Raw genomic sequence first — 27,451 nt, 5'->3', positions numbered from 1 at the left:
CATTTGTTCATTCATTCATTCAGGATTTCTGAGGGCCTCCTATGTGGCAGCCCTGTTCTAGGTAGTGACTAGAGTGATGAACCAGACAGCCACAGTCTCTGCCCTCTCGGTGGGGAGACATCACAGACAAAAATTAAGCAAATGTACAAATAAAAAGCAAAATTTAGTGCTGGGAAGGAAATAGCTCCTCCTCATGAAGGAGGGAGAAGCTCCCTGAACAGTCACTCCTCAGACACATTGTTCCCCTCCCCTCTGCTGCTCCAGCTACAAAGGAGAAGGTTCTGTGAGGGGCAGGCAGTTTAACATTTGCTCTATGGTTTTCTCGAATACCATCGGGGAGTTGCTGCCAGCAGCCCCCAGAACTGACCCAAGGGCTTGAGGTGTTTGTCTTAACAGGATCGGGTGCGTGGTCCCCTTTGGTGACCCTCTTGCAGTTTGTGTAGCCCAAGACCCTACTGACTGACTTAGCTTCCATCTAGCAATTGACTGTGCTTGTGGTCCACTAGACCCTTCAGATTGTTTTCAGTTACTACCCTTTGACCTCTGCTTCTGTCCTCTTTTCTGTGTGTGGCAGTGTCATGGCAGCTTCCCCTCTCCCTCACCCCCACCCCCAGTTACGCTCACATTTCTTCCATTTGCCCACGTATAACAGCTGAGCTCCTGGTTCCCCCTCAGGCACCAGGGATACAGACGTTTGTCAGATTCTTCCGTGGCTTCAAGTCTCCTGGGGGAAACTGAGGCTCGACACAGGGGTAATAAGTGGTGAGATTTTAGTAGAAGAGCTTCCTGGGCATGTGGCTGCCATGCGGTGCAGGGTGGAGGCGGGGCCAGCAGGCAAGAATCATCCAGGTCAGTGATTCTCAAAACACAGCTCCTGGACCAGCAGCATCAGCATCACCTGGGAAGCTGGTAGAAATGCAAGTTCTCAGGCCTCATCCGAGACCGATTAAATCAGAAACGCTGGGGTGGGGCCCAGCAAACTGAGTTTTAAGTCCTGCAGCTGGTTTTGGTGCTCCCTGAAGTTTGAGAACATCGGTCTCCGTGAGAGATGATGGTGGCTGGGCCGGGGTCCTGGCAGTGGGGTTGGGGAGGCGTGTTTCCAGGGTAATCCACAGGCCTTGCCGATCAGGCGTGGAGGGGTGCAGGTGAGGCCGAGTCGAGGAGAGCGCCAAGGTTCGGCTTAGGTGACTTCAAATCTCAAGTCGGCGGGCCCCTCTGGGCCTTATTTCCCACCCTGCTGCCAGGGGGTCTTCAGCCTCTCCTGATGTGTCTCCAGTGAGCGCTTGCCCCCCGCCTCCTGCCCTCTTACTGCCTGTAAGCAGTGCTCCCTCTGCACAGCAAGCCAGCTCTCAGCCCATCCATGGTAGCCAGCGTGGTTGCCACAGCAGCTGGTCCCTGAGGAGCCCGCCACCCTCCTGCCTGCGGGCAGTGCCTCCATTACCGCTTCTGCAAGGAGTAAGAAGGAGGCATGTGGGGACGCCCGCCTTCCTGCACACCCCATTTTGAGGACGGGGTGGGGCTGGGAAGAGCCAGTGGCAAAGAGGGGCGGGATGAGGAGGGGGGAGAAAGGGGAGGCGGGGCCCTCTTTGGTGGCCTCTCGCCTTGGCCGTGAGGCCCCCAGTCCACTCGGCTCCTGGACGGTGGAGGCGGCAGCAGCAAGGGGGCCATGGCGGAGGACGAGCCAAAGCCGACCCAGCTCGACATGCCCCTGGTCCTGGACGAGGACCTGACCAAGCAGATGTGGCTGCGCGTGGAGAGTCTGAAGCGGCGCGGGGGGAAGCGCCAGGATGGCGAGAAGCTGCTGCAGCCGGCCGAGCCCGTGTACCGCGTTGACTTCATCCAGCAGCAGAGGCTGCAGTTTGAGCGCTGGGACGTCGTGCTGGACAAGCTGGGCAAGGTCACCATCACGGGCACCTCCCAGATCTGGACGCCCGACCTCACCAACCTCATGACGCGGCAGCTGCGGGACCCCGCTGCCATCTTCTGGCGCAAGGAGGACTTGGAAGCCATGGACTGGAATGAGGCCGACGCCCTGGAGTTTGGGGAGCGCCTGTCCGAGCTGGCCAAGATCCGCAAGGTCATGTACTTCCTCATCACCTTCAGCGAGGGCGTCGAGCCTGCCAACCTCAAGGCCTCCGTGGCCTTTAGCCAGCTCTGATGGCAGCTGCCCGCTGCTACCCTCTCCTTTGGCCCACCTGCCTGACCCCTGCCCATACCCCTTTCCCCCATGTGTGTGTTTGGGGACATTTTTCTAGCTGCTGGCCTGTACTTGGCTTGGCCAGGACCCCTGAGCCTGCGTCCTTCCTTCTCTCCTTTCCCTGGTGCTGGCGCTCCTGTTCACGGGAAGAAGATGCAAGGGCTCCGTAGTCTAGAAGCTGACCTGGCTGCTGCTGCTTCTGCCGTACACCATGGAGACCTGGTCGGGGCTAGTGTGGGAAGATGGAGAGGCCATGGGAGATTGCCTTCTCTCTGCTCCATTGTTGGGAGAGAGACCGAGAGACCAAGACAGAGACAGGCACAGACCGAGAGAGACAACTCTAAAGAACCAGCCATTGGGCTTCCTCCAGAGACAGGGGCCCGGAGACGACAAAGCAGCCTCCTTGGAGAGTCTGGCACACAGGCATTTGCTGCCCTCCTGGCCATGATGCCCCTTCCCAGTGTCTGTGTCTGGAGGTGAACACTCAGCCTGCTGCTCCGGGCACCTTGTGTGGGCCCACGACACGTCAGGGCTCTTAAGACATTGGGCAGGGTTGCTGTGAGGGCTGATTTGGGCAGCGGGCAGTGGCTGGCACGCTGGAGGCTGTGCAGGCCAGCTCTTGCTCTTCTGGGAATGACTTCAGGAGGGGAAAGTGAAGGGGGAAATCTAAAAAACGTTGCATAGAGATGTATCTATCTATACATATACATATGTATGGAGAGAGACCATGCTATATTCATATGGTTGTATTCTATACCTGCCCTGTGAATAAGTCTGAATTGTCTAGCTGGTTCCCTGGTGGCCCTTAGCAGGGGCTTGATCAGGATGACATTGGGGAGGGGAAGCTCCTGAGCCGGGAGACTTTGAGGTTCATGCAGTGAAGTGGGGAACAGTGTAGTAAACAGGTTTCCCTCTGCCTGGGGGAAGCTGGATAGAGGGGGTCCAGAGCCCTGGAGCTGGAGACAGTAACATCTCTGGGGCCTGAGGTGTCCCCTCCGGGGATGTCAGGCTTTTCCTGGCTAACTGGTCGGAGAAGGCAGGTGTGTCATCCTGGTGTGGCATCTTTGGTGGGGTTGAGGGGTAGGAATCGGGGGCAGCCTTGGAGGGGAGCTGTGATGGATGATGGTCAGAAGTGGGCTGGAGGTGACAGTGTGGTGTGACAGCGGAACACTGGCCTCCGAGGTCACAGGGCAGAACCCACTCACCAAACAAAGAGGGAAACTGAGGCACAATTGCCAGCAGATTCAGTTCCAACCCCCAAGCCCCCTTCACGCTGGACAGGCCCAGTGAGCTCCTCTGAGGCCTGGCATCAGCCAAGGGCACCTCAGGAAGCACCCCCAACACCGTGTCTCCAGGTCAGCCCTGTTTTTTGTCAGGCACGTCCCCATGGCATTTCCCTCGTGAAGCAGAGCCGTCGGGGGGCTGCAGGGCCCTGGGAACAGAGGCACTGAGAGATGGAGGGTCAGAGCCAACCCTAGTGGCCAGGGCTGCCAGGAGGGCAGGCCCCCACTTTGGAGGCAGGCAAGCAGAAGCAGTTGGAGTCGATTCTTCAGTGGGAGATTTGGCTGTGGTGTGAGTGATGGTCCTTTCTAACTTGAAGCTCGGGTGTCTATTCCGGGACATGCTTGGATTCCTGCCTGCTTCTCTGCTGACTCCGGGGGAGCCTGGAGGCTAGACCCCTGTCGATGGCCCTGTCCTTCTGCCTCTCTGCCTGACCCCTCCCTGCAGCTCTGGGGACCCTCTTGGTGCAGACTGCTTGTATCCCCACCCCAGCACGTCTGCTCTGTGCAGGCATGTGAGTGCCTCTGCCATGCTCACTGCGTGTCCCCAGTAAAGCCTGTATGTCCCCGCCTCGTGGTATGTGTTCTCTTCCCAGGAGCCACCCCTCCCTGGGCCCCCTCCACACCCGTGCCCCCTCCTCCTGCCGCTTTCAGGGCTGAGGCCCAGAGCAGGTGGTGACTGGCCCAAGGTCAGACATCAGCATGGGGTTTAAAACCAGGTCCCCTGACACCCAGCCAGGAACCAACAGCCCTGACAGTTTTTTCTCCAGTGGTCCCCAGACCGGCCTCTGTATGATGGGGCATGGAGAGAGCCATGCTGAGGCCTCGAGGAGACACTTGGGGCCCACAGGGGATGGTGGGGACCCACCAAGCCGTGCTCAATCTGGAGTCTCCCTGCCTTGCAGGGTGGCCGGGCCGGAGGCAGACAGGACAGGCGAGTGGCTGAGAGGTGAGGTGGGACCAGGGCTGTGCCCGGATTTCCCTAACATGCTGTATGTCCTCAGGCAGCCCCTGACCCTCTCCCAGCCTCAGACTTTCTAAAGGGAACAGCCTGGTTCTCTGCAGCCCCTTGCAGCCCTGCCCCACTGACCAGAGAAGACCCATGTCACCAAGTCACCTTAGTGCCCCACCTGACCCCGACCCTCACTCAATTTGTGGACGGTGACAACAGAGGCCCAGGGAGGAGGCTGCCGGCCCGAAGTCACAGAGGGTGTGTGGAGGGACTGGCGACAGGGTGCATGTGGATCAAGTTCTGGGTCTGTGGACCTTCGACCCCATGACCTTGGCCCCCTGGGATGGGAAAGGCCGATGCCCCCATCCCATCTGAGGGCTCAGGCCCGGGCAAGGCCGGCTTCTCCCCCGAGACAAGGGCAGGCCCCGCTTCCGAGGCCGCTCTTGGGGTTTTGCTTGGGAACAGCCCCCCAGGCAGGTCTCGTATCACCGTCTTCCTCCACCCCAGAGCCCTGCCCAAAGCAGCTGCTGCCGCCTCACTTCCCTTCCCCAAGCCCTGCCCTCCAGCCCCAGCCTCCATCCACTCCTGAAGATACTTCTGGGAGGGGTGGGGGGAACAGAGACGGGAACCCAGGCTTCCCACCCCGAGGACAGCAGTAGAAGCCCTGGTTCTGCTCCTGAGACTGGGTCGGGGGGAGTGCAGGGAATGGGAAATGAGGACCTGCTTTCCATGGAACCCGTGAGAAGCCACCGAGCAGAGAGACCTGCCATTTCCTGAGCTCCTGCCTCCCTCTGAGCCAGCGTACGGTAGTGTGAGGGACCCAGCCTGGCGCTGCCGCCAGCCACCACCCGCATGACCCTGAGCAGCCTCCCGGAGCCTGTTTCCTCATCTGTCGGTGGGGATAGTAATGGTTCGTTCCTCATCGGGTCACTGTGAAGATGAAATGACTTAAAGCTAGTGAAGCACTGAGCTTCCTGAGAGGCACACGGGCTTCCTCTCTGGATTTCCTCCTTGTACCTTCCCAGTCGCTGTAGACAGAGTCTCACTTTGCACCATGATTCTGGGAGGAGTGTGTTAGGAGAACCTATTTACTAAGGTAGAGTGTAGGGTTCAGAGAGGTGTAGTGAGTTGCCTGAGGCAACACAGCAGCCAGTGCTTAGGGCAGCAGGCAGTGTGGGGTGGAGGGATAGGCAGGGTCCAGGCCTGGCTGTGTGGTTGGAGAGAGTGGTCATGGGGGAGTAGATTCTCCTCACCATTACCAGGCTTGGAAGGGCCCAGCCGAGGGAACCTTAAGCCCTCACAGTCTAGCCTGGGGGCCTAGCCGGAGGGGCCGCCCAGGTCTCTGAGCGTCTGGCTGTGCTCACTCCTTGTGAACAGGGATCCCGGGGCCCCCTGCAGGGGTGTCAGCACCCCACGCTCCAGGTGGTGAGCTGGGAGGCGCTCCTCTCCCAAGGGGCTGGGGGTGGGGATTGCCCAATCTTCCTGGCTTCTTCCAGCTGTGGCGTCTGAAACTCGGCAATTTGAGACTTGGAATCAGAAGCTGAGAACTGAGAAACTTCAGATGCTCAGAACCAGGGACCGTCTCGTTCTGAGGATCTGGAGAGGACTGTGGCTCACCTCACCCAGCTTGGGTAACACAGGAAACTCCACTGTAGCCCCTCAGCCTGCAGCCCTGCTGGCTTTGTTTAGAAATGCTCCTGGCTGGCCCTCTGGAGTCCCAGGCAGAAATCTGTGGGAAGCTCCCTCTCTGCCACACGGACAGACGCACACGCACACACTTGCACCTACACATGCATGCTTCTGTGCACACTCACACACGGGCATTCACTCACTTGCCCAGGGTCCCAGCAGGATTTGAGCCCAGCCACTTGGGTCTGGGTGGGAGTCCCTGAGGGAGAGCGCCGGGGGGTGCTCCAGGTGCTGGGGCACCAGGGGGTACTGTGGCACACCCATCAGTGAGACTCTGAGGTTTCTGGGTGATTCTGCAGTGGGTGGCTATTAATGGGTGCACGAGGGGCTGCAAATCCCACAGAGTTCTTGCCTCACTGCCCGGTGAGCCCAAGGAGGTGCCTCAGCCCCTTCAGGCCTGTTTTTCCCATCTGCACAGTGGACTGTTGTTAAGGTTTTCCTTTCTCCTCTTGGGAGGGAGGTTGACTAGGTCCCCCCGAGGTTTGCACACACCATGTACTCCACACGCCAGCAGGGACGACCTCTTATGTGTGCACAGCCGTCCACAGTTGATGCAGTACAGCCAAGGCTGTTCTCCACCTTCGTTCTCACAACAGCCTTGGAGGGAGGGTAGGTAGATGCGGGGACACTGAAGCTCCGAGAGGTGGCCTAGTCGAAGCTTAAGTTCCAGCCACACACCGAGGTTGGTAAATTGGTGTCCAGCATCAAACAACAATCAGTATCGAGGCTGCAGAGAACAAGGAGCTTTATTTGCAGGTCTCAGGAATTGCAACCGGGGAGACACAGATTCAGGTAGAACCAAAAGAGCGTTCCAGGAAAGAGGAAGTCAGGGGCTTGTAAAGGCAAAAGCCATAAGGTCATTAAAGGAAATATTTGTCCTGAAGGCTGTCAAGAGTTATTTTAGGGTAAGGATCCAATAAATATCTTGAGTTTCTGGAACACTAGGCAAACGTTCTGGATGGCTGCATTAAGACAAGAAGTGGTCAAAGTTCAGATTCCATGCAGGTGATGACATGCAGAAGTCACACTTTCTCAGTGGCCTCCCAGCTCCATTTTTTTTTTTTTTTGTGGTACGCGGGCCTCTCACTGTCCTGGCCTCTCCCGTTGCGGAGCACAGGCTCTGGACGCGCAGGCTCAGCGATCACGGCTCACGGGCCCAGCCGCTCCGCAGCATGTGATCTTTCCGGACCGGGGCACGAACCCGTGTCCCCTGCATCGGCAGGCGGACTCTCAACCACTGCACCACCAGGGAAGCCCCCCAGCTCCATTTTAGAGCGTTTAGTAAAACTGACTCCATTTTTATTTTCCTTTCACACCAGTAGTGTGTACAAGCTCACCAGCTGTCCAGGCCCTCGCTGCGGCTGGCATTTGGGGATTTTCCTCCCAGAAAGACTCAGCCAGCTGTGGAGCTGGCCCTGACCCTGTGCCAGGTTGTGGGGATCTGAGCAGGAGCTTGGGGGAGGGGCTGCCGGATGGCGCCCAAGGGGAGGGTGGGGTAAGGAGGACCCTGCAAGCTGCTGCTCAGCTGGCCCCGGAGGGACAGGGACGGGGGACTGGGATGAGGCCGGCAGAGGGAGCCACCGGTGCAAAGCTGAGGTGGCCTGAGGCATCACGGGGTGTAGATTCCTATAGGGCCTGAGGGAGGCAGTGTTCAGAGGTGAAGCTGAGAGCTGCCTGCAGGGCTTTGAATGCTGGGCCAGGGAGGTAGTGTCCCCGGAGATGGGACTTTTCAACTGTAGTCACGCGAGAGGAGAGAGACAGCCTAGTGAGCCCTTGGACCCATCCCTCCACCTCAACAACTGGCAACTCGTGGTTGATCTTGTTTCCTCTACAACCCCGCTCCCCCCAGGCAGCATGTCATTTCATCTGTAAATATTTCTGGCTGTATCTCTGAACGATAAGGACTCATTCAAAACCCAGAACCATAATATGGTAACATAACTAAAATAACTTTACAATAATTCCTTAATATCATCAAATACCCAGTAAATGTTCTGGTTTCCACTCTGGGTCACAAATGTTTATATGTATATTTTACAGTTTGTTTGAATCAGATCCAAACAAAGGTCCATTACTGCAGTCCGTTGGTTCCCCTTCATCTTTTCATTTTTTTCCCTTGCAATCTAGTTGCTGAAGAAACCAGTCATTTGCCCTGGGAGTTTCCAACCATCTGGATTTTGCAGGCTTCGTTTTCATGGTGTTCATTAATATTTGTCTGTGCCCTGAGTTTCCTGTGAGGTAGCATTCACCTCTGGAGGCTTCATAAGGCGTGGCACAATTTTTTTTGCACAACCACTTCATAGGCGAAGTTCTCTCGGGAAGTACATAATGTCAGGTTGTCTCTTTTTTGTGACATAGGAACCATCGGTGATCCTAAATCGATGTTAGAAGCCATGATTGCCTAAATCCATTATTTGTCAGTGGTTGCAAAAGAATAGGAGTCTAGGACTTCCCTGGTGGAGCTGTGATTAAGAATCCACCTGCCAACGCAGGGGACACGGGCTCAAGCCCTGGTCCGGGAAGATCCCACATGCTGCAGAGCAAATAAGCCCGTGTGCCACAACTACTGAGCCTGCGCTCTAGAGCCCGCGAGCCACAACTACTGAGCCTGCGCTCTAGAGCCCGCGAGCCACAAGTACTGAGCCCTTGTGCTGCAACTACTGAAGCCCGTGCGCCTAGAGCCTGTGCCCCGCAACAAGAGAAGCCACAGCAACGAGAAGCCCGCCCGCCACAATGAAGAGTAGCCCCCCGCTTGCCGCAACTAGAGAAAGCCCGCACACACAGCAACGAAGACCCAATGCAGCCAAAAATAAATAAATAAATAAATTTTTTAAAAAAAGAATAAGAGTCTAATATTCTAATTTCTTCTCACTTCTTAGATGGAATTCATCACCAGATAAAAACCTCCCTTCATCTGCTGTTGGTTACTCTATGGCACAGTTTGTATAGAAAAGTCAGGTTAAGTCTTTGATTTTTTTTTCCTTTTGATTTCCAGTTTCAAAAATATGAGTTGTTTCCCTGCCACCCTCCAATAGTGACTAATTATTTGTTTGTGTTAATATCATCATGGTCTCATGGATTTGAACATATTGGATGTGTTTTCATTCACCACCGTCAGTATCCTTTACTGCTGCTCAGGTTGGCCCGTCTTTGGCTAGTGGGAGCCTCTTCAGATTGGTCCTGAATCCTCTGGTTGCTTCCTTGATTTCTGGCATGACTGGATGTGGTGTGGAGGGTGTTTGGTTTGTGTGCCCATGGGAGCACACCTCCCTGGACAGATTGCTTCCTCTCGCTTGGTACCCTGGCTGGCAGCAGAGAGGGGCTGAGGGGTGAGAAGGCTGGCCTGGGGCTTCCTTGAAGGGCTTCCTTGAAGGGCTGTGGTGTGGGAGGGAAACTGAGGCCCATGGAGATCGCTGACTCTGTATCACAGGCCCTGGAGCCTCATTAGCTGCCTTTTGAGTCACAGAGGGTTCAGAGCCAAGCCCTGGGTTTGACTAATGATCCTCCCGTGGCCCCAGTGGTACCTCCCAGCTCCTGCGAGGGCTCCTCTTCTTCCCTCCCCCCTCCCCCATCCTTCTTCCACATCCCGTGCAGTCCAGAGCTTTCAGAGCAGGGAGGAGTGGAGGAGGGTGCAGTGGCCAGGCCAGTGTTCCCAGCTTCCGACTCTCCATTGCTCTGTGCCCCTGCATGTACCCCCTTTTTTTCCAAAATTTATTTATTTATTTTTGGCTGCGTTGGGTCTTCACTGCTGCACGCGGGCTTTCTCTAGTTGCTGCGAGCTGGGGCTACTCTTCGTTGCGGTGCGCGGGCTTCTCATTGGCTGGCTTCTCTTGTTTCAGAGCACGGGCTCTAGGCGTGCGGCTTCAGTAGTTGTGGCACATGGCCTCAATAGTTGTGGCTCTCGGACTCTAGAGCGTAGGCTCAGTAGTTGTGGCACACAGGCTTAGTTGCTCCATGGCATGGGGAATCTTCCTGGACCAGGGCTCGAACCCATGTCCCCTGCACTGGCAGGCAGATTCTTAACCACTGCGCCGCCAGGGAAGTCCCTGTACCCCATTTTTGATACACTTTTCTGTCCTGAAATCAAGTGTCAGGGAACGTGCCAGGGGTCAGGGCAGAGGCTGGCCTGGGAGTTTTCACTGAGAAAGGATACAGAGTTGACTGAAAAGGGACCAGCTAGTAATCAGCCCTTGCTGGGTTCTAGACTCTGTGTCAGGCTCTGAAGCCCTGAGTGTGAATCCTGCCTCCCTCACTGGTGCCTGTGGGTGGCCTTCTGCAGCGACTTCCTGCCCTGCCCCTCAGAAGACAGCCCTGAGGGTTCAGGCGCTTGGGCACTTAGCTGGGCTCCATTAGTGGCTGTAGCGCCTCTCACCGTGCTTATCATTTTCATTGTCTTGGTCCCGAATGTCCCACTAGGGAGCATGAGCATTTCTCTTTGCCAGCATCCCTGTCGATGGTTAGAGGCGTGTAAACAGAAGCATCCTTAATGAGGGTAGGGGTTGGGAATGGCTTTTGGCTGAAGTCTCTGTGCTCAGGCTGCTCCGGACCTTGGGATTTACAGCCTCCTGATACATCTCTGTCTCCTCAGCCGGATTGCCTGCATGCCCACGCCCATACCTGGGAGTGATTTTCTTCTAGAAGATGGTTCTTATGGTCTTGATGGGGTTTGGCTCCTCTGGGTCCTTGCCCGAAAGGGCCAGCAGGTCCCCCTGACTCAGCAGGGTGATGGTTTTTCCCCTGCCTCCCCACCTCCTGCTGCCCCACATTGCCTCTGTTTGTCCTAGTCTGCTGGGGAGATGCCCACTGGCAGCTCTCAGGACACCTGCTCAGAGCTGCTGCTTGTCCTCCAGGGTCAGACCCACCACTCCCTTCTCTCCATGGCCCCACGTGTACCCCGTGTCAGCCTCAGCACTTGCCTGTGTGCCTGCCTCTCCCACCAGATGGGGAGCCTCCCGAGGGCAGGGACCATGTCTGAATCATCTGGGTCCTCAGTGCCAGTGTGGGGCTGGGTGCAGAGTGGTCCACACTGATAAAGAGCTCATGATTCTGAGGCAGACAGACGTGCGTTTGAATCCTGGCTTCAAACCCAGGTCTGCCTGCCTCCAAAGAATGTGTATATTTTCTAGCTGTGTGACCCTGGACAAGTTACTTGCCCTCTCTGAGCTTTGGTGTTCTCATCTGTAAAGTAAGGATGGATATATTAGTAATTTCATGGGGTGGTTGTGTGACTTGAACTGAGATAACCCATGGCAGTCACAGGCTTGGTATCTGACATTTCCAAGATGCTCCATAAATAATCAATTTTATTAAGAGTCCCAGTGGATGCCTGTGAATTTATTCATTCAGTTAACACATGTTTATTTAGGAACCTCTCTGAGCCAGGCCCTGGACTAGGTGCTGGGTGGATAGCAGTAACCAAGACTGATGTGTCTCTGCCCTAAGAGAGTCGACATTCCAGTGACAGTATCAGCACTGAACACAATGTCACACACTTGTGTCATTATAACTGGGGAAAGTGTCTCAGAGGAGAAGTGCCAGGGGCCGTGAGATGGATGGACAAGGGTCCTGGCCTAGTCTGAGGAGTCAAGGAGGGCTTCCTGGAGGAGGAGGGTAGGCCCTAAAGGACAAGTGAGAGTCAGCTGCAGGAAGAGCAGGTGCAGAGTTCCTGACCAGAGAAAGAGCCTGGAGCAGGGCGCAGTAGGTGGAGGCGGGGGTGGGTGAGGGTAGAGACATGAGCCTCGGGACAGAGCATATTAAGGGTTTGGACTTTATTTTCCAGGGGACCTGATCAGAAAGATCACTCTGCTGCTGTGTGGGGCAAGGGCAGTTGTGGTTGCTGATGCTGTTAGTGTCCCGGGGCGAGGAGATGGGGGACCGGGCCAGGGTGGTGCCGGGGGGCTGGAGAGGAGGAGATGCATTTTAGCAGAATGTGGGAGCTCAGATTGCATGGAGAGAGGGAAAGTGGGGAGGCCGGCATGGCTGCCAACTTCTGGCTCGGGCAGGACAGGGAGCATGGTGGCACCACTGACCAGGCAGGAACTTGGATGGATGTGCTATATTTCTGAGGGGGAGGATGCAGATGGAGGCATGAGGAAGGGAAGGGGAAGCTCATAGAATCTTAGAATGACAGAGCTGGGAGGAGCCTCAGGGGGCCTCCAACCCCTTCAAGGATGGGGAAACTGAGGCCTGGAGATGAGAAGGATTTGCCCAAGTCCCATACTGGTTCATAGCAGAGATGGGAATTGAACCCGGTATTCCTTTCCATTTGATTCCCTGGAGGCACGCAGCCCCATTTCCTCAGGAAGCCAGCTGTGACCCTCAGTGTGTCCCATCCTGTCCCCCTTCCCATCCAGGTCATCCCAGACTGGAAGGAGCAGGAGTGGGACCCTGAGAAGCCCAACACCTACGTGGGCATCTTTCACTTCCATTTCTGGCGCTTCGGGGAGTGGGTGGACGTGGTCATCGATGACCGGCTGCCCACAGTCAACAACCAGCTCATCTACTGCCACTCCAGCTCCCGCAATGAGTTCTGGTGTGCCCTGGTGGAGAAGGCCTATGCCAAGTAGGTGCCGGGGGGGGGTGGTGCGGCCAGGCTGGGGCGGAGCTGCTCTTAGGCTCTGTGCAGGTGTTCCTCTAGCTGGGGCTCCAGGCACAGAGAGGTGAGGGACAGGTGCAAACACACACAGCGAGCTCAGAGCCCGGCGCCCAGAGCACAGCCAGGTGTGGTGGAGGCCTGGACTGCAGGGCCTCTGGGTACCTGGTGTCAGGTCCCCACAACCAGCCCACATAGGGAGGAATAGGTACTCCCGCTTCTACCTGGGAAGATGGAGGCCCAGGCAGGTGTCCTGCAGGTAGCCGGGGGCAGAGCCAGCAACCATATTCAGGTCGATGGTTCTTTTCCAAAGATCCAAGTTGCTGAGCCCTCCCTGGAGGCCTCGTTGGGCATGTGGTGTCTCTGAGGCTGGGCTGGTCGAGGAGGTTGGGACAAACCACTGCCTTTCCTGCTTGCTGGGCCTCCCCTTCACCCACCCACTGGCCTGTCTACATGACTGTCCAGCCATTCTGTCTTTGCTGCCCCTCCTCCTGCTCTGTGCCAGGCCCTGGGTTCCCAGCATGGGCATGAGCAAAGGTTTGCTGAGCTGTGGGGGGCTTTGGGGCAGAGTGACCTGCCCAGGCCCCTGCAGGACAGGTGCAGGAGGGCCAGTGGGGTCAGAGACCAGCTCTGTGGGAGCCTCTCCCTGATTCTTCCTCCCAGGCCTGTTTGTCACTCTCCTTGCACAGTGTGGTGTGTGTGTGTGTGTGTGTAAAAGGAAAAACAAAAACTCCATCATCAAAAACAAGCCTATGGAACCCTCTTGCACTGTTGGTGGGAATGTAAATTGATACAGCCACTGTGGAGAACAGTATGGAGGTTCCTTAAAAAACTAGAAATAGAATTACCATATGACCCAGCAATCCCACTACTAGGCATATACCCTGAGAAAACCATAATTCAAAAAGAGAAATGTACCAAAATGTTCATTGCAGCTCTATTCACAATAGCCCGGAGCTGGAAACAACCTAAGTGTCCATCATCGGATGAATGGATAAAGAAGATGTGGCACATATATACAATGGAATATTACTCAGCCATAAAAAGAAACGAAACTGAGCTATTTGTAATGAGGTGGATAGACCTAGAGTCTGTCATACAGAGTGAAGTAAGTCAGAAAGAGAAAGACAAATACCGTATGCTAACACATATATATGGAATTAAAAAAAAAAAGTGTCATGAAGAACCTAGGGGTAAAACGGGAATAAAGACACAGACGTACTTGAGAATGGACTTGAGGATATGGGGAGAGGGAAGGGTAAGCTGTGACAAAGCGAAAGAGAGGCATGGACATATATACACTACCAAACGTAAGGTAGATAGATAGTGGGAAGCAGCCGCAGAGCACAGGGAGATCAGCTCGGTGCTTTGTGACCGCCTGGAGGGGTGGGATGGGGAGGGTGGGAGGGAGGGAGATGCATGAGGGAAGGGATGTGGGAACAGATGTGTATGTATGACTGATTCACTTTGTTATAAAGCAGAAACTAATTAAAAAAATAAAATAAAATAAAATAAAATAAAAAAAAGAATTACCATATGACCCAGCAATCCCACTGCTGGGCATATACCCAGAGAAAACCATAATTCAAAAAGACACATGCACCCCAATGTTCACTGCAGCACTATTTACAATAGCCAGGTCATGGAAGCAACCTAAATGCCCATCAACAGACGAATGGATAAAGAAGATGTGGTACATGTATACAATGGAATATTACTCAGCCATAAAAAGGAACGAAATTGGGTCATTTGTAGAGACGTGGATGGATCTAGAGACTGTCATACAGAGTGAAGTAAGTCAGAAAGAGAAAAACAAATATCATATATTAATGCATATATGTGGAACCTAGAAAAAGGGTACAGATGAACTGGTTTGCAGGGCAGAAATAGAGACACAGATGTAGAGAACAAACGTATGCACACCAAGGGGGGAAAGTGCCGGGGGCTGGGGTGGTGGTGGGATGAATTGGGAGGTTGGGATTGACATGTATACACTAATATGTATAAAATAGATAACTAATAAGAACCCGCTGTATAAAAAAATAACATAAAATTGAAAAACAAAAAAACAAACCCATGAAAACATGTTGGCAGATTCCATTTTTAGTCCTAAGAAAGCAAAACCCGCCCCCTGGTGGTCAGCTGGTCACCATGGTCCTTGGTGCAGGCTCCTCTCCTCCCACTCTGGGAGACCCACTCAGTGACTCAGTGGGCTAGCTCTTTTTTTTTTTCTTTTAAGTAAAATTTTTATTATTTAAAAAATTGTCCAAAATATAATATTTATCATTTTGACCATGTGTAAGTGTACGATTCAGTAGCATCAATTACATTCATAATGCTTTGTACCCATCACCACTGTCTATATCCAGTATAGATGATGATACTTTTCATCATCCCCAACATAAATTCTGTTACCCACTAAGCAGTAACTCCCTCTTCCTCCCTTCTCCCAACCCTGGGAACCTCCATTCTACTTTTTGTCTCTATGAATTTTCCTATTCCAGGTAGCTCATATAAGTGGACTATTTGTCCTTCTGTGTCTGCCTTATTTCAATTAGCATAGTGTTTTCAAGGTCCTTCCATGTTGTAGCGTGTATCAAAATTCCGTTCCTGTTTATGGCTGAATGGTATTCCATTGTATGTGTGTGCCACATTTTGTTTATCCATTCATCTGTTGACGGACACTCGGGTAAACTGTTTCCACCTGCCTGCTATTATGAATAATGTGGCTATGAACATTGATGTGCAGGTATCTGTTTGAATGTCTCCTTTTAGTTCTTTGGAATATATACCTAGGAGTGAATTGGTGGGTCGTATGGTAATTCTGTGTTTACATTTTTGAGAAACCACCAAACTGTTTTACACAGGGGCTGCACCATTTATGCTTGTTTTTTTTTAATTATTTACTTTTAAAATTATAAAAAGAATGCATGTCTGTTATAGGAAATCCAGAAAATATAGGAAACCATGCAGAGGATAATCAAACTCTCCTATACTCCTTCATATTCTCCCAGGTTGCTGTTCTCCCCTTCCCTGTTTTGGGCCATCTGGGTTAATGGGGCAGCTCCTCTGTTCAGGACAGCAGGACATTGTCCCCTCAAGGCCCCACCCCCTCTCCATGTCTCCATTTCTTCCCTTTGCTCTCCCTACACCCTCCCCCACCACTGGCATCTCTTTTAACATCTTTGATGGCTCTTTTGTTTGTAGGTTACCTTGCAAAACCTGTGCTGGTGTTTTGTGGGCATATATTTTCAATTTATGGAAATGGTATTTTGTCATATATCCCATTCTGCTTCTCATGTTCACGTTTGGCACTCTGCCTTTAAGACCCCAACCTTTTTCCTAACATTTAAATAAGGAGCCACAGCTGTGTCCTAGCACCTGATCTGTTGCACGTAGTAGATGCTTAATCTTTTTGAAATGAATTATTGCATACATTATAGACATAATTGGAGTCCGGCTGTATTGCCTTTTCAAATGTAACAAGCAGGCACTAACATTTTCCCTGCAGTGGGAATTCCTTTACAGTGTTTTCTTCAATGGCTGCTTGAGATGCAACATTAGCTTTTAAAACCAGTTCTCTGTTGTTAGACATTTAGGTGATTGCTAGTTTTACATTGTTATAAATAATGTTACTCGTCCAGAATTATGTCAAAAGACATAGGAACTTTTAACACTTCTGAAAAGAATTGCTGGATTTCTGGACAGCTAATTTTTGAAGATGGGGCTGTGCAGGCCAAGGGGAATTTGAGTGACAAAATGGTGTGGTTCAGTGGGACAGACGTTGGCCTGGGAGCCGGAGACCTGGGTTGGCTCTGTTGTGTGGCCTGCTGTGTGACCTTAGCAGTTCTCTTGACCTCTCTGAGTCTCAGAAATCTCCCCTATCAGGTGAAGGATTTAGACTGTCTGGGGAACATGAGCTGGGAGTTCTTTCCACATTGCTTCCAGGCTGGCGGGCTGTTACCAGGCCCTGGATGGAGGCAACACGGCAGATGCGCTGGTGGACTTCACAGGTGGGGTTTCCGAGCCCATCGACTTGACCGAGGGTGACTTTGCCAGTGATGAGGCCAAGAGGAACCAGCTCTTTGAGCGCGTGTTGAAAGTGCACAGCCGGGGAGGCCTCATCAGTGCCTCCATCAAGGTGAGAACACAGAGCCAAGCCCCAGAGGCGGCCCCTCCCCTTCACTGACCCTGATTGGGGTGGGAGGTGACTGGCTTTTCAGGGAGAGCCCCTGCCCAGGTTGGATCACAAATCCAGACTCTCAGCCTCATGGCGGGAGGGGAGCAGTTAGAGGGTGCAGCCCCTCCCCAGTGCTGGACAACACAAGCCTCAGGCCCCCTGACCTAAGCTTTACACTATGAAAGGCCTTGCCCACACTGTTCAACTAGCGTCCCCCTTTTCCAGCCCTTTCATAACGGAGTGATAGGTCCTTTGGCCAAGGTTTAAGGCATCACAGTTGCGAGGCGATGGGAAGGGCGAGGGAGCCCCTACTGCCTGCTGGCACAGGCCTGGGCTCTTCAAGAGGATCGTCTTATTTCATTGACTGCTCATGTTTTGGGTGGGAAAGTTGGGACTCAGTGAAGGCAGAATTTGAACCCAGGTTTGGCTGACCCAGTGGTATGTTGATAAAAGACTGGAAAATTAAAAAGCCCTGGTTTGCTGACTTCTGTGGTGTAAATACTCCCACCATGGTTGATTTCAGGCTAACGTTTTAACAACCAGATTGCAAAACTGAGCCAGTGCTAGTCGACTCCAACACAGCCCTGGGCCGATCCCACTGCAGGTCCCTTCCTTTATCCCCCACTGCTGTTCCCTGGCTTTGTAAAGGGCTGTGAATGCAGAGGTCAGTCCCTAACCTCAGAGGAATGAGGTCTCCCCTTTGTGCGGGGCTGCCATTCCCTCCCCGTCCTGTAGGGGGTGGTGTGGCCTCTGGCTCCAGGTGGAGCCTGATCTGCCCTGCCTCTGAGCAACTGTGTCCCACAGGCAGTGACAGCGGCAGACATGGAGGCCCGGCTGGCGTGTGGCCTGGTGAAGGGCCACGCGTATGCCATCACTGATGTGCGCAAGGTGCGCCTGGGCCGTGGCCTGCTGGCCTTCTTCAAGTCAGAGAAGCTGGACATGATCCGCCTGCGCAACCCCTGGGGCGAGCGGGAGTGGAACGGGCCCTGGAGTGACACGTGAGGCCCGGGGCTTGGTCAAGGACAGGGGGCAGGCACAGGGCAGACCCCAGGTGGGTGGGACGGGGTACGAGGGCTTGGGCAAGGACAGGGTGGACTTCCTGGAGGAGGTGGTACCAGGGCTGGGCCTTAAAGGATTTGGGGGGAGGATGACATTAGGAGAAGACTTACTTTGGAGCAGGCATGTGGTGGGATGGATTCAGCATGGGCAGAGGTCTGGAGGTGGGGATGAGCTGATTCCTATGGGGGATGTAGAGACCAGTCTTGGTACTTGAGTGGGGAGGAAAGCAGGGAGGGAGGCCACCAAGGGTGGGAATGGGGTTGACTGCCCTGTGCTTGGCTAATGGCCCTGGTGAGGCCAGGAGAGGAGCAGAGCCTAGGCCCCCAGTGAGGGAGCTCCCTTCACTGAGGGTCAGTCCCCACCTTGCCCCAAGCCTGCAGCTTTGCTCCCAGACCTCCGGATCCCCGGCATGGTGGCAGCCCACGGTTGCCTGCAAGAGTGGGCAGACAGCACTTTCTGGAGAGGGGCCTGGACATGGCCCTGGGTGCCCCCGACCACACCCACACTGATGGAGGCCTAGTGCTGAGCTGTCCCCCATGCCTCCTGACCCTTGCCAGAGTGGCCCTGATGGCGTCCCTCCTCTGATACTCCTCTCTCTTCCCTCCCCTGTGCTCACATCCCAGCTCAGAGGAGTGGCAGAAAGTGAGCAAGAGTGAGCGGGAGAAGCTGGGTGTGACTGTGCGAGATGACGGCGAGTTCTGGTGAGTGTGCTCCTGCCCTGGGCAGATGTCCAGGGCTGAGAGGGGAGCCTCCTGTGTGCCGGGCAGGAGGCGCTGGACAGGGAGGCGGGAGCCAGGGCTCTAAAAATGCCCCTCCATCAACTTGCCGTGTGGCCTCGGATAGCTCACTGCATCTTTTTGGGCCTGTTTCCTCCTCTGTAAAGTGAATTGGGCAGAATGGACCCTTTCGTCCCCATAGCCTCCACTGCCCATGTCAGGGGACCCTGGGCTGCTCTGGTACCCAGGCTGATCCCTCAGCAAGTAGGCCAGGGTACCAGCAGGTGGGGAATTGACCAGGGGGCAGAGGGCATGCTGGCAGCCTGATGCCGAGAGCAGGTAGGAAGAGGAGAGGCCCTTTGGAGGAGCTAAGACTCAGGATGCAGAGGAGCCCCTGGTGGGTGATGACAGAGACCCAGCCCAGAGGCAGGAGAGCACACGTGGGTTTGGGGTGGGAAGAGTGAGTTCAGGGAGGTGAGGAGGTGAGCTTGGAAGATGGCAACAGCCTTGCTTAAAGAGCATGATAGTGGTTCCTGCATTCATTCTCTCCTGCATTCGTTCATTCTGCATTCATTCATTCTGCATTTAGCCCTGCTTGCCAGGCTCAGTGTCTTTCTTCAGCAGGACACTTGATTTGGAGACTGAGCCACTTCCTGGAGGGATACAGGGTACCCTGTGTGTGGGAGATGTTGTGAGGGCCCCAGGCAGATCCAGTGATCCTGGCACCCCAGTGAGGTCCCCTCCTGCAGGTGTCAGGGGAGCCGCTGCAGGAGGACCCCCCAGGCCTTTTGGTCTGGGCTCCTGTGGATGAGATCCACTTTGCCCAGTCTGGCTCAGGGGCCAGTCGAATTAAAACATAACAGTAGAAAACCCTCATCAGGAAAGGGCTTCCTCCTAAGGCCTTTCTCAGATATGTTCACCCTTGATGCATATATGTGCATATTCTCATAAATGTGCACACTTGAAGGTGGGTGGGCACTTGCCTTCCCCCGGCCCAGGCTCCTGGAGGTGTGGCAGCATCCTGGCCACTGCAGCTCGCCTACCAAGGGGTTTCCACCACTAGCTGTGGATGATAATGGATGGAAACGGTAGAGGGCTGTACACATTAGTTATTCATACTATTAATAATTGTAACGGCCAGCCTTTGGCAACTCCTGTCTGCTGGAAGTTGTATTACATGCTTTTATTGTTATTGCATTGCTTAATTCCTGCACTAACTCTGTGAGATAGGCAGCTGTCGTTAGATTCATTCCTGTTTTACATAGCAGGAGACTGAGGCCAAAAGAGATGTGAAGGGTCCGTGTGATGCCGTGTCCACACTTGCTGTGTAGGCCGTGGTGCAGAGCATGTGGGGCGAGTGGGCAGGCTGGTGGGCGGGGTGGGGTGGGGAGACCGGCCAGCTCAGCCCCTTGCCACGCCCAGGATGACCTTTGAGGACATGTGCCGATACTTCACGGACATCATCAAGTGCCGCCTGATCAACACGTCTTACCTGAGCATCCACAAGACGTGGGAGGAGGCCCGGCTGTGCGGCGCCTGGACACGGCACGAGGACCCGCTGCACAACCGCAGCGGGGGCTGCATCAATCACAAGGGCACCTTCTTCCAGAACCCGCAGGTGGGCCTCCTTGGGGATCCCCACCGCCCCCACCCCTTGAGCAACTGTGGGGCCCTCGGCACCGTCCTGCCATGGACTCCTGCATGACCTCGGGTACATCCCTGTACCTCCGTGGGGTTCGGTGCAGCGTTTGTACAGTGGGGTTGGATGGGCATGTCTGGGAGGTCCTGTCACCCCCAACCTCACAATATGACCTGCAGGCTCTGAGGACTAATGAGTGCCCTGATAAGAGTTACAGGGACATTTTATTTAGAGGCTGAGCTGGGGGCTCAAACCCCTTGTTTTCACACATAGTGCTGCTCCTTCTGGGGAAACTTGGCCAGGCTGGCTCCCCACGGGGACTCCCCGCTGCGGCCCCCTCGGTCATGACCCTGGCACCCGCCTAGTCCTCAGGCCAGTGTGCCTTCATTGAGCACCAGCTGCATTCAGGCTCAGAGCTGAGCATCCATCGTTTCCCCGAGCCCTCCCACCCCGCATGCAGGGTGGACATTGCCAGCCCATCTCACAGATGAGGGACTGAGGCTCAGAGGGGTGATGTGACTTGCCCAAGTTCACACAGCTGAGTTCTGGGCCGAACTTCGGGAGCCACCGAGCCCATTTTTGGTGTGGTCTCACCATGTGCCCCTCTTCCTCTGCTGCACCCGCAGTACATCTTTGATGTCAAAAAGCCAGAAGATGAAGTGCTGATCAGCATCCAACAACGGCCAAAACAGTCCACCCGCCGGGATGGCAAGGGTGAAAATCTGGCCATTGGCTTTGACATCTACAAGGTGAGGCCAGCTGGGACCCCTGCTCTGGGTAAGGAGAGTTTGGGCTGCCTGGGCCTGGGGGAGAACACTCTAGAACACTTTGGTCTCCGACATCACCCCTGTCACCCTGGCCACATTGGCCGATGCCATGGTTGTGCTGTGACACAGGTCCTGTTTCGATCCCCACAGAGGCCCAGCCTGCCTTGGATTGGTGGAGCTCTCAGCCTGATTTCTTCTTGCCCAGACCCACAGGCTGCTTGGACGGGGAAGGGGATGATTGCTGGTGGTCGGGCCTGGGCTCTGGGGGGCCCCCCATGGCTTCCTCCCTCAGGGCTCTGGCCCCCCTGAGTTGGAGGCCTTGCTGGGCACTGGGAAGAAGCATCCTGGGCAGAGCCAGGAGGGCTGCCCACTGGCCACTCCCCTGGCCTGGGCCCCAAGGCCTTCCGCATGTTGTGACGCCCCGTGTGTGATGACACGGAGCGTAGCAGGGCACCGTGGGCCTTCCAGACACCAAGAACCTAATGAAACCAAGTGCATGTGCTAGGCCCACGGCTTGAGTCGAGGCCCTGGCATTTGATGTGCTGGGTCGTATTATAACCATTTGTTCATGTCAGCATGTTGGAACATTCACTGCGTGCTGACGTTGTGACTTTGACGTGACATGACCTTCCCTGATGTGACTATAGCTTATCACGGCACTTATTCCAGGAATTGTCCAACATGTCCCGGCAGCTGGTGATGTCATTTCATGGACACATGCTGTGTCCCAGGCAGATAGTGATACTTGATTCTGTTGTGATGTCAGAAACCCCGCAGACATTGTCACCCGGGGGATTCCCATTGCCACCCCTCTCAATAGCTTTATGAGATATAATTCACATACCATATGACTCGCTCACTTAAAGTGTATCTGTAGAGTTGTGCAGCCATCACCACAGTCAATTTTAGGCTACTTCATCACCCCAAAAAGAAACCCTGCACCCTTTAGCCACCTCCACCCAGTTGCATCCACCTCCCTTCCCGCCAGCCCTAGGCAGACAGATGCTCATGTACTTCTGACTCTGTAGATATGCCTCTTCTGGCAATGAGGGGGAGATGTGGGGTGTGGGGTGGGGTGAGGGGCTCTGTGTGACCCGGTGTCTCCGCCCCCGTCAGGTGGAGGAGAACCGCCAGTACCGCATGCACAGCCTGCAGCACAGGACCGCCAGCTCCATCTACATCAACTCCCGCAGTGTCTTCCTGCGCACGGAGCAGCCCGAGGGCCGCTACGTCATCATCCCCACCACCTTCGAGCCAGGCCACACTGGTGACTTCCTGCTCCGAGTCTTCACTGATGTGCCCTCCAACTGCCGGTGCGTGGGGACTGGCTGGGGGCCTGGGTTGGCAGGGCCCAGGTCCACACCAGGCTAGCCCGCAATCTTCTGCCCAGAGATCTTCAGTGTCGTCCTAAGCCATGGAGCCTGGGCCTCCAGCCTCCCTGGCCTGACATTAGCCTCCATCCCCTTTCTTTCCCTTCCTCTCCTCCCCTGTCCCAGCCTCTCTTGGCCACACGAAGGAGCAGCTGCTCACGTGTGCAGAGCGCTTCACAGTTTACAAAGAAGCTTTCACTCATCTCATTTGCTCTTCCTGAGCCCTGGGGTGGGAGGCCTGACCCCTTCATTTTACAGATCAGAACTGGGGATCGCCGTTGGCTGGGGGTGGTTTCTAAGTCCGTGCCACCAGTGGCAGAGTCCGGCTAGGTGGACCCTGAAACCATCCCCATCCCTGCTGCAGTGCAAACCTGTGCGTCCCACACTGCCCTCCCACCTTGCTAGGCAGCCCAGAGTCAGTGCTCCCTGCCCACGTCCTGGACTGGGGGGGCAGCTTGTGGAATTAGCGGACCTCGGTCCCGCCATTCTGTGCTGTGTTGGGCAAGTCCCTTCCCCCGGTGATCCTGATGCTTCCTAATCCGTAAAATGGGCAGAGTGGCAGTCACTTATCTCCCAGGGCTTTGTGAGGATTAGAGATAATACCTGTAACATCCCAGCAGAGTGTTTGGCACACAGTAATGCTCAGTACATTGCTTTTCCCTTGGGGGAGGAGGGGGCACCCTTGGATAGGGATGGAGCAGTGGGAAGCTTATGGGGGTTTGTTTGCCCGAGACAAGCATTGTCTGGACTAAACACTGCTCTGGACCCCCGCCCCACTCTTCTTGAATCCCCTGACCTTCCATCTTCCCGGACCCTCTCCATCACCTCCCGCCCCTTCTCCTCTGCCCTGCATCAGGGAGCTACGCCTGGATGAGCCTCCCCGCTCCTGCTGGAGCTCCCTGTGTGGCTACCCCCAGCAGGTGACTCAGGTGCATGTCCTGGGGGCCGCCGGTCTCAAGGACTCCCCAACAGGTGAGCTTGCCTGGAGAAAACCCCCAGCCCTCCTCCCCTCCCAAGCCACAGACACAGCCTGCAGAGCTTTCCTGCTCTCACTCATTGAATGCGCAAACCCATCCTGACATCCACTTTGGGCCCAGCCCTGGGATGAAGCTGGGCGTATAGAGAAGAACACGCTCTGCCTCCTGCCCTTGGGCGGCTTCCAGTGTGGCAGGGCAGTCAGACACAGGGACAGGCAGCTAGGAGGGAGGGCTCAGGGAAGGCTTCCTGGAGTGGGGGAGGCCCTTCTCCAGGCTAAGGAGGTATTAAGGTATGAAGCCTGGTGAAGGAAAGTAGGGGAGAAAGGTGCTCCGGGCAGGGGGAACAGCTTGGGTAAAGGTCTGGAGACCAGAGATTACCAGTGTGCCCCCTCCTGTCTCTGGAAGTTAGGGAGCTGGCCAGGCTCTGGTCTCCCTTCTCCTGAATACATGAGCCCAGGCTTCTGCTTCCAGACATCTGCCTCCTCCAGGGCCTGTCCCAGCCCCACCCTCACCCCGCTGCCCACTCCCTCTTTCTAGGGGCTAACTCGTACGTGATCATCAAGAGTGAGGGGGACAGAGTCCGCTCGGCCGTGCAGAAAGGCACCTCGACGCCTGAGTATGATGTGAAAGGCATCTTCTACCGCAAGAAGCCAAGCCAGCCCATCACTGTGCAGGTGAGCCCACCTGCCTAGGATCCCTCCTGGGCCCCCCGCCTCATGCTTCCGCACTCAGAGTGGCTGGGCCCAGCGTGGCAGGGCCTTTGACAGGGACCCAGAGACACTGGGTTCTGGTTCCCACTCTGTCCCCGACACGGTGTGGCCTAGGGAATTCCCTTGCCTGCCCCTCCCGGTACCCCAGGGCCCCCTCTGTGGGGTAGGATGAGTTGGATTAGCTGTAGGGATTGTGGGACACAGCAGGGTCTGACTCCTGGCCAGGGACAGTGGGCATCTCTGCCAGCCTTGCCCCAAAGCCTTGGGAGTTGTTCCTTAAATTCCCCTGGTGGCAGATGGTGGGGGTGACTATCGCCTGAGAGCAGGGGGTCAGAAAGCCAGGGTCCTGGGCACAGGCTTCCTTCCCCTCTCAGGCCAAGGGGGGCACAGTTCTGAGCTCATTGGCAGGAAGCCCTCTGTCCCTGGGGTCCAGGCCAGCATCTCTCCCGGTGAGAAACCATCTGTAAACAAACGCTCGGGTATCCTGGGGGAGCTACTGTAGGGTTTCCAAGGTTTTTTTTGTTTGGTTTGGTTTTTTTTTGCGGTACGCGGGCCTCTCACTGTTGTGGCCTCTCCCGTTGCGGAGCACAGGCTCCGGACGCGCAGGCTCAGCCGCCATAGCTCACGGGCCCAGCCGCTCCGTGGCATGTGGGACCAAGTTTTTTTTAACACTGAGTCCTTCCAGATCAAATCACAGACCCATAGATGTTTGGGCTGGAAGGACCCTTAGGAGCCGTTGATCCAAACCTCATGTTGAAGATGGGGAAACCAGACCAGGGGCTGTATCACTTGTCCAAGGTCACCCAAGGTCAACAGCAGAGCTAATAATGACAGATTTAACTGTATACATGGAGGGGAGCTTTGACATATGGGAGGAAGCCTGAGGCTCTGGCAGGGGCATGGCCTTGCCCAGGGTCCATGGTGAGGCAGATGCAGGGCTCCTTTTCCTCAGCCCAGCTTGCATCACAGGAAGGGGAGTCAAGGCTCTGCCGCCGCTGTCAGCAGCCCTCACAGACCCATAGTCCTTGTCTTGGAGATGGCCCCCAACCATCCTCTGTCTCCTTCCAGATCTGGAACTACCGAGTCCTGAAGGATGAGTTCCTGGGCCAGGTGCACCTGAAGGCCAGCTCGGACGACCTCCAGGCCCTGCACACCCTCCACCTCCGAGACCGCAACAGCCAGCAGCCCAGCGACCTGCCGGGCACCGTTGCTGTGCGCATCCTCAGCAGTGCCTCCCTCACGGCCATCTGATACCTGCCCATCTACCTGCACCCACAGTTCTCACCACCATCTGCATGTCCCCAACCGGGCCAGGGACTAACCTGGGAGCTGGGACACTGGCATCCTTTTCCCAGCTTTTCCACTGACTTGCTGTGTGACCTTGGGAGGTCTCTGCCCCTCTCAAGGACACTTGCCTTAGTGTCCCGAGGACCCCAAAGCATTCCCTTCTCATAGAGGAGTCGTCTTGCCTGAGATTTAAAATAGCCTTCCCTACCCCAACTGCCACCATGGCTAAGGGACTCTATCCATTGAAAACCTTTTCCCAAGGCCCTGCTGTCTGCCAGCAGAGTGCCAAGAAGATGTCACTTGTTTACACACAAACTGCCACATCCCCAAGGCCCACTCTTGCCCCTTGTGTCCCAGGCCTGCCCCAGTGTCCAAGACTTGCTTTCTTTGGCACCTACATCTGGTTTTCTAGCCACCTTGAAAGGACTCATGGCTCTTGGGTTCCTGCCCAGGCTAGAATTTGGGAAATGTCCAGGGGACATCTGTCCATTCTCAAATCCCATCCACTCACCCGCCCATCATGTATTTTTTCAAAGGAGATTTGCCAAATGAATAAACGATGCCCATGAGACCCCATGTGGAGCCGGGCCTCTCCTCACAGCTCTGGGAGACCCAGCGTCTGTCCTGGGCCTCGCCTCTGCTCTCAGGTCCTCTCAGATCCAGACGCCCAGAGGAGCTGCAGCCACCTTCTCCTTCTAGGTTCTTATTGCATTCCCAGCCTCTGGTTTAGGGTCCCTGGAGAGGTGGTGGAGAGGAACGGCGTCCTGCCTCCACTGCCCTGACGCGGGAAGGAGTGTGTCTGATGTAGTGGGCCAGGCGGGGAGAGACCTGAGGGGAGGCACATGTTCCCAGGACCCCCTCTGCTGCAAGACCTGGGCTTTTCCCGGGAGCAGGGACTCTGGAGTGGTGGTCTCAGGCCCGCTGGCATCAGTTTGCGCATTGGGCTTGACAGGAGATGGTAAATCCATTGTCTGACCAGAGGCCCTTCCACCAACATTCCCTTCAAAGCGTAGCTGAGGAGCCATAACCCTCTTGCTGCCTGGACCAAAACTCTCCTTTTAGTCCTCAACGTTTTATATTCTTTCCATTTTAACTCTCAATTTTAACCAGGGGTTTTTAAAGGAAAACTGAAAGCCAGACCCCTTTTTTCTTCTTAAACTCCAGTTCCTGTGATCCTCTGATTTTATTTTGATCTGCTTGTGGAGGGACATGGCGAGGTCATACCTTCTCAGAGGAGGTCTGGAGGTGGATGAAGAAGATGGGGGTTTGTACTTGGATGTTTTACAAGCCAGCACCTGCTGTGTTCTTGGAGAGTGTTGGTGCTGTGACCAGCTTTGGATCTCTCCTGTGCCCTTCTCAGGCTCCAGACCAGGTGATGTCAGTGAAAAAGTCCAGTTGGTTCAAGATCAGGAATTCCTGTGGCCTTGCTGGGAATTCCTTTGGGGAACCTGACTTTTCAGCTCCAGATCTGGCTCCTGGGTGCAGTGACCTGGCTGGATATGCTGGATTCTTGACCCCTCGCTCTGGCTGGTTCTGCTCCTGTGTCCTGACCCTGGGTCACGGGAGGGGCTAGGAACTGACAAGGAGGACAAAAGGATTCCTTCTCGAAAAGCTGGGACTTCTCCTCAAGAACCCAAACCTAGGGTGAGGACTTTGCGTGTGACCAGAAGCAAGTTGCTTAAACCTCCTGTGCCTCGATTTCCCCCTCTGCAAAGTGGGGCCAGTGATCATCGTTTGTCAGCACTCTTACTAGCAAGTGCTGTATAAGGGCAAAACAATACCCTTTCTCTATGTATCTTTGTATGCGTACACACTATACACAGTCATGTAATCACCACTTCTCAGTGTCTGTTTGAAAGGAAGACTCCTGAGTTGGGTGGAGCGACGAGGGCCGGATAAGCCAGCTTGGGGCCTCTGGGGCCGACACACGGGTCTTTGCTCAGCCATGTCCACCTGGGCTACGGGGGCAAACGAGGACCAGCTGGCAGACCTGTGTGGGCTTTAGCCTGGGGGCTGGGCATTGTGTCCCTCAACTC

At 55.0% G+C, this 27,451-nt stretch overlaps 2 protein-coding genes across 2 annotated transcripts in view; both read left to right on the top strand.

Moving 5' to 3' along the window:
- CAPN5 (calpain 5) overlaps positions 1-25,379 on the top strand; it is a gene marked incomplete at both ends in the record, with an annotated part of 37,002 nt that extends 11,623 nt beyond the window's left edge. Inside the window, 10 exons of the mRNA XM_079707499.1 lie at positions 12,472-12,680; positions 16,659-16,851; positions 17,695-17,888; positions 18,573-18,650; positions 20,088-20,283; positions 20,931-21,053; positions 22,188-22,384; positions 23,298-23,413; positions 23,956-24,092; positions 25,197-25,379. Of these exons, the coding sequence (XP_079563625.1) occupies positions 12,472-12,680; positions 16,659-16,851; positions 17,695-17,888; positions 18,573-18,650; positions 20,088-20,283; positions 20,931-21,053; positions 22,188-22,384; positions 23,298-23,413; positions 23,956-24,092; positions 25,197-25,379 (1,626 nt within the window). The remainder of the gene's footprint in view (positions 1-12,471; positions 12,681-16,658; positions 16,852-17,694; positions 17,889-18,572; positions 18,651-20,087; positions 20,284-20,930; positions 21,054-22,187; positions 22,385-23,297; positions 23,414-23,955; positions 24,093-25,196) is intronic.
- On the top strand, positions 1,667-2,158 carry OMP (olfactory marker protein; the record flags this gene model as incomplete). Its single annotated transcript, XM_079709577.1, has 1 exon — positions 1,667-2,158. One exon carries the CDS (start codon positions 1,667-1,669, stop codon positions 2,156-2,158), a length of 492 nt encoding a protein of 163 aa, XP_079565703.1.
- Positions 25,380-27,451: the final 2,072 nt, after the last annotated feature.

This window comes from Hyperoodon ampullatus, assembly GCF_949752795.1.
Source record: "Hyperoodon ampullatus genome assembly, chromosome: 7".
NCBI classification, from domain to species: domain Eukaryota; kingdom Metazoa; phylum Chordata; class Mammalia; order Artiodactyla; family Ziphiidae; genus Hyperoodon; species Hyperoodon ampullatus.
The sequence above is the reverse complement of the archived record's forward strand: the minus strand, read 5'-3'. Positions and strand labels throughout refer to the sequence as shown.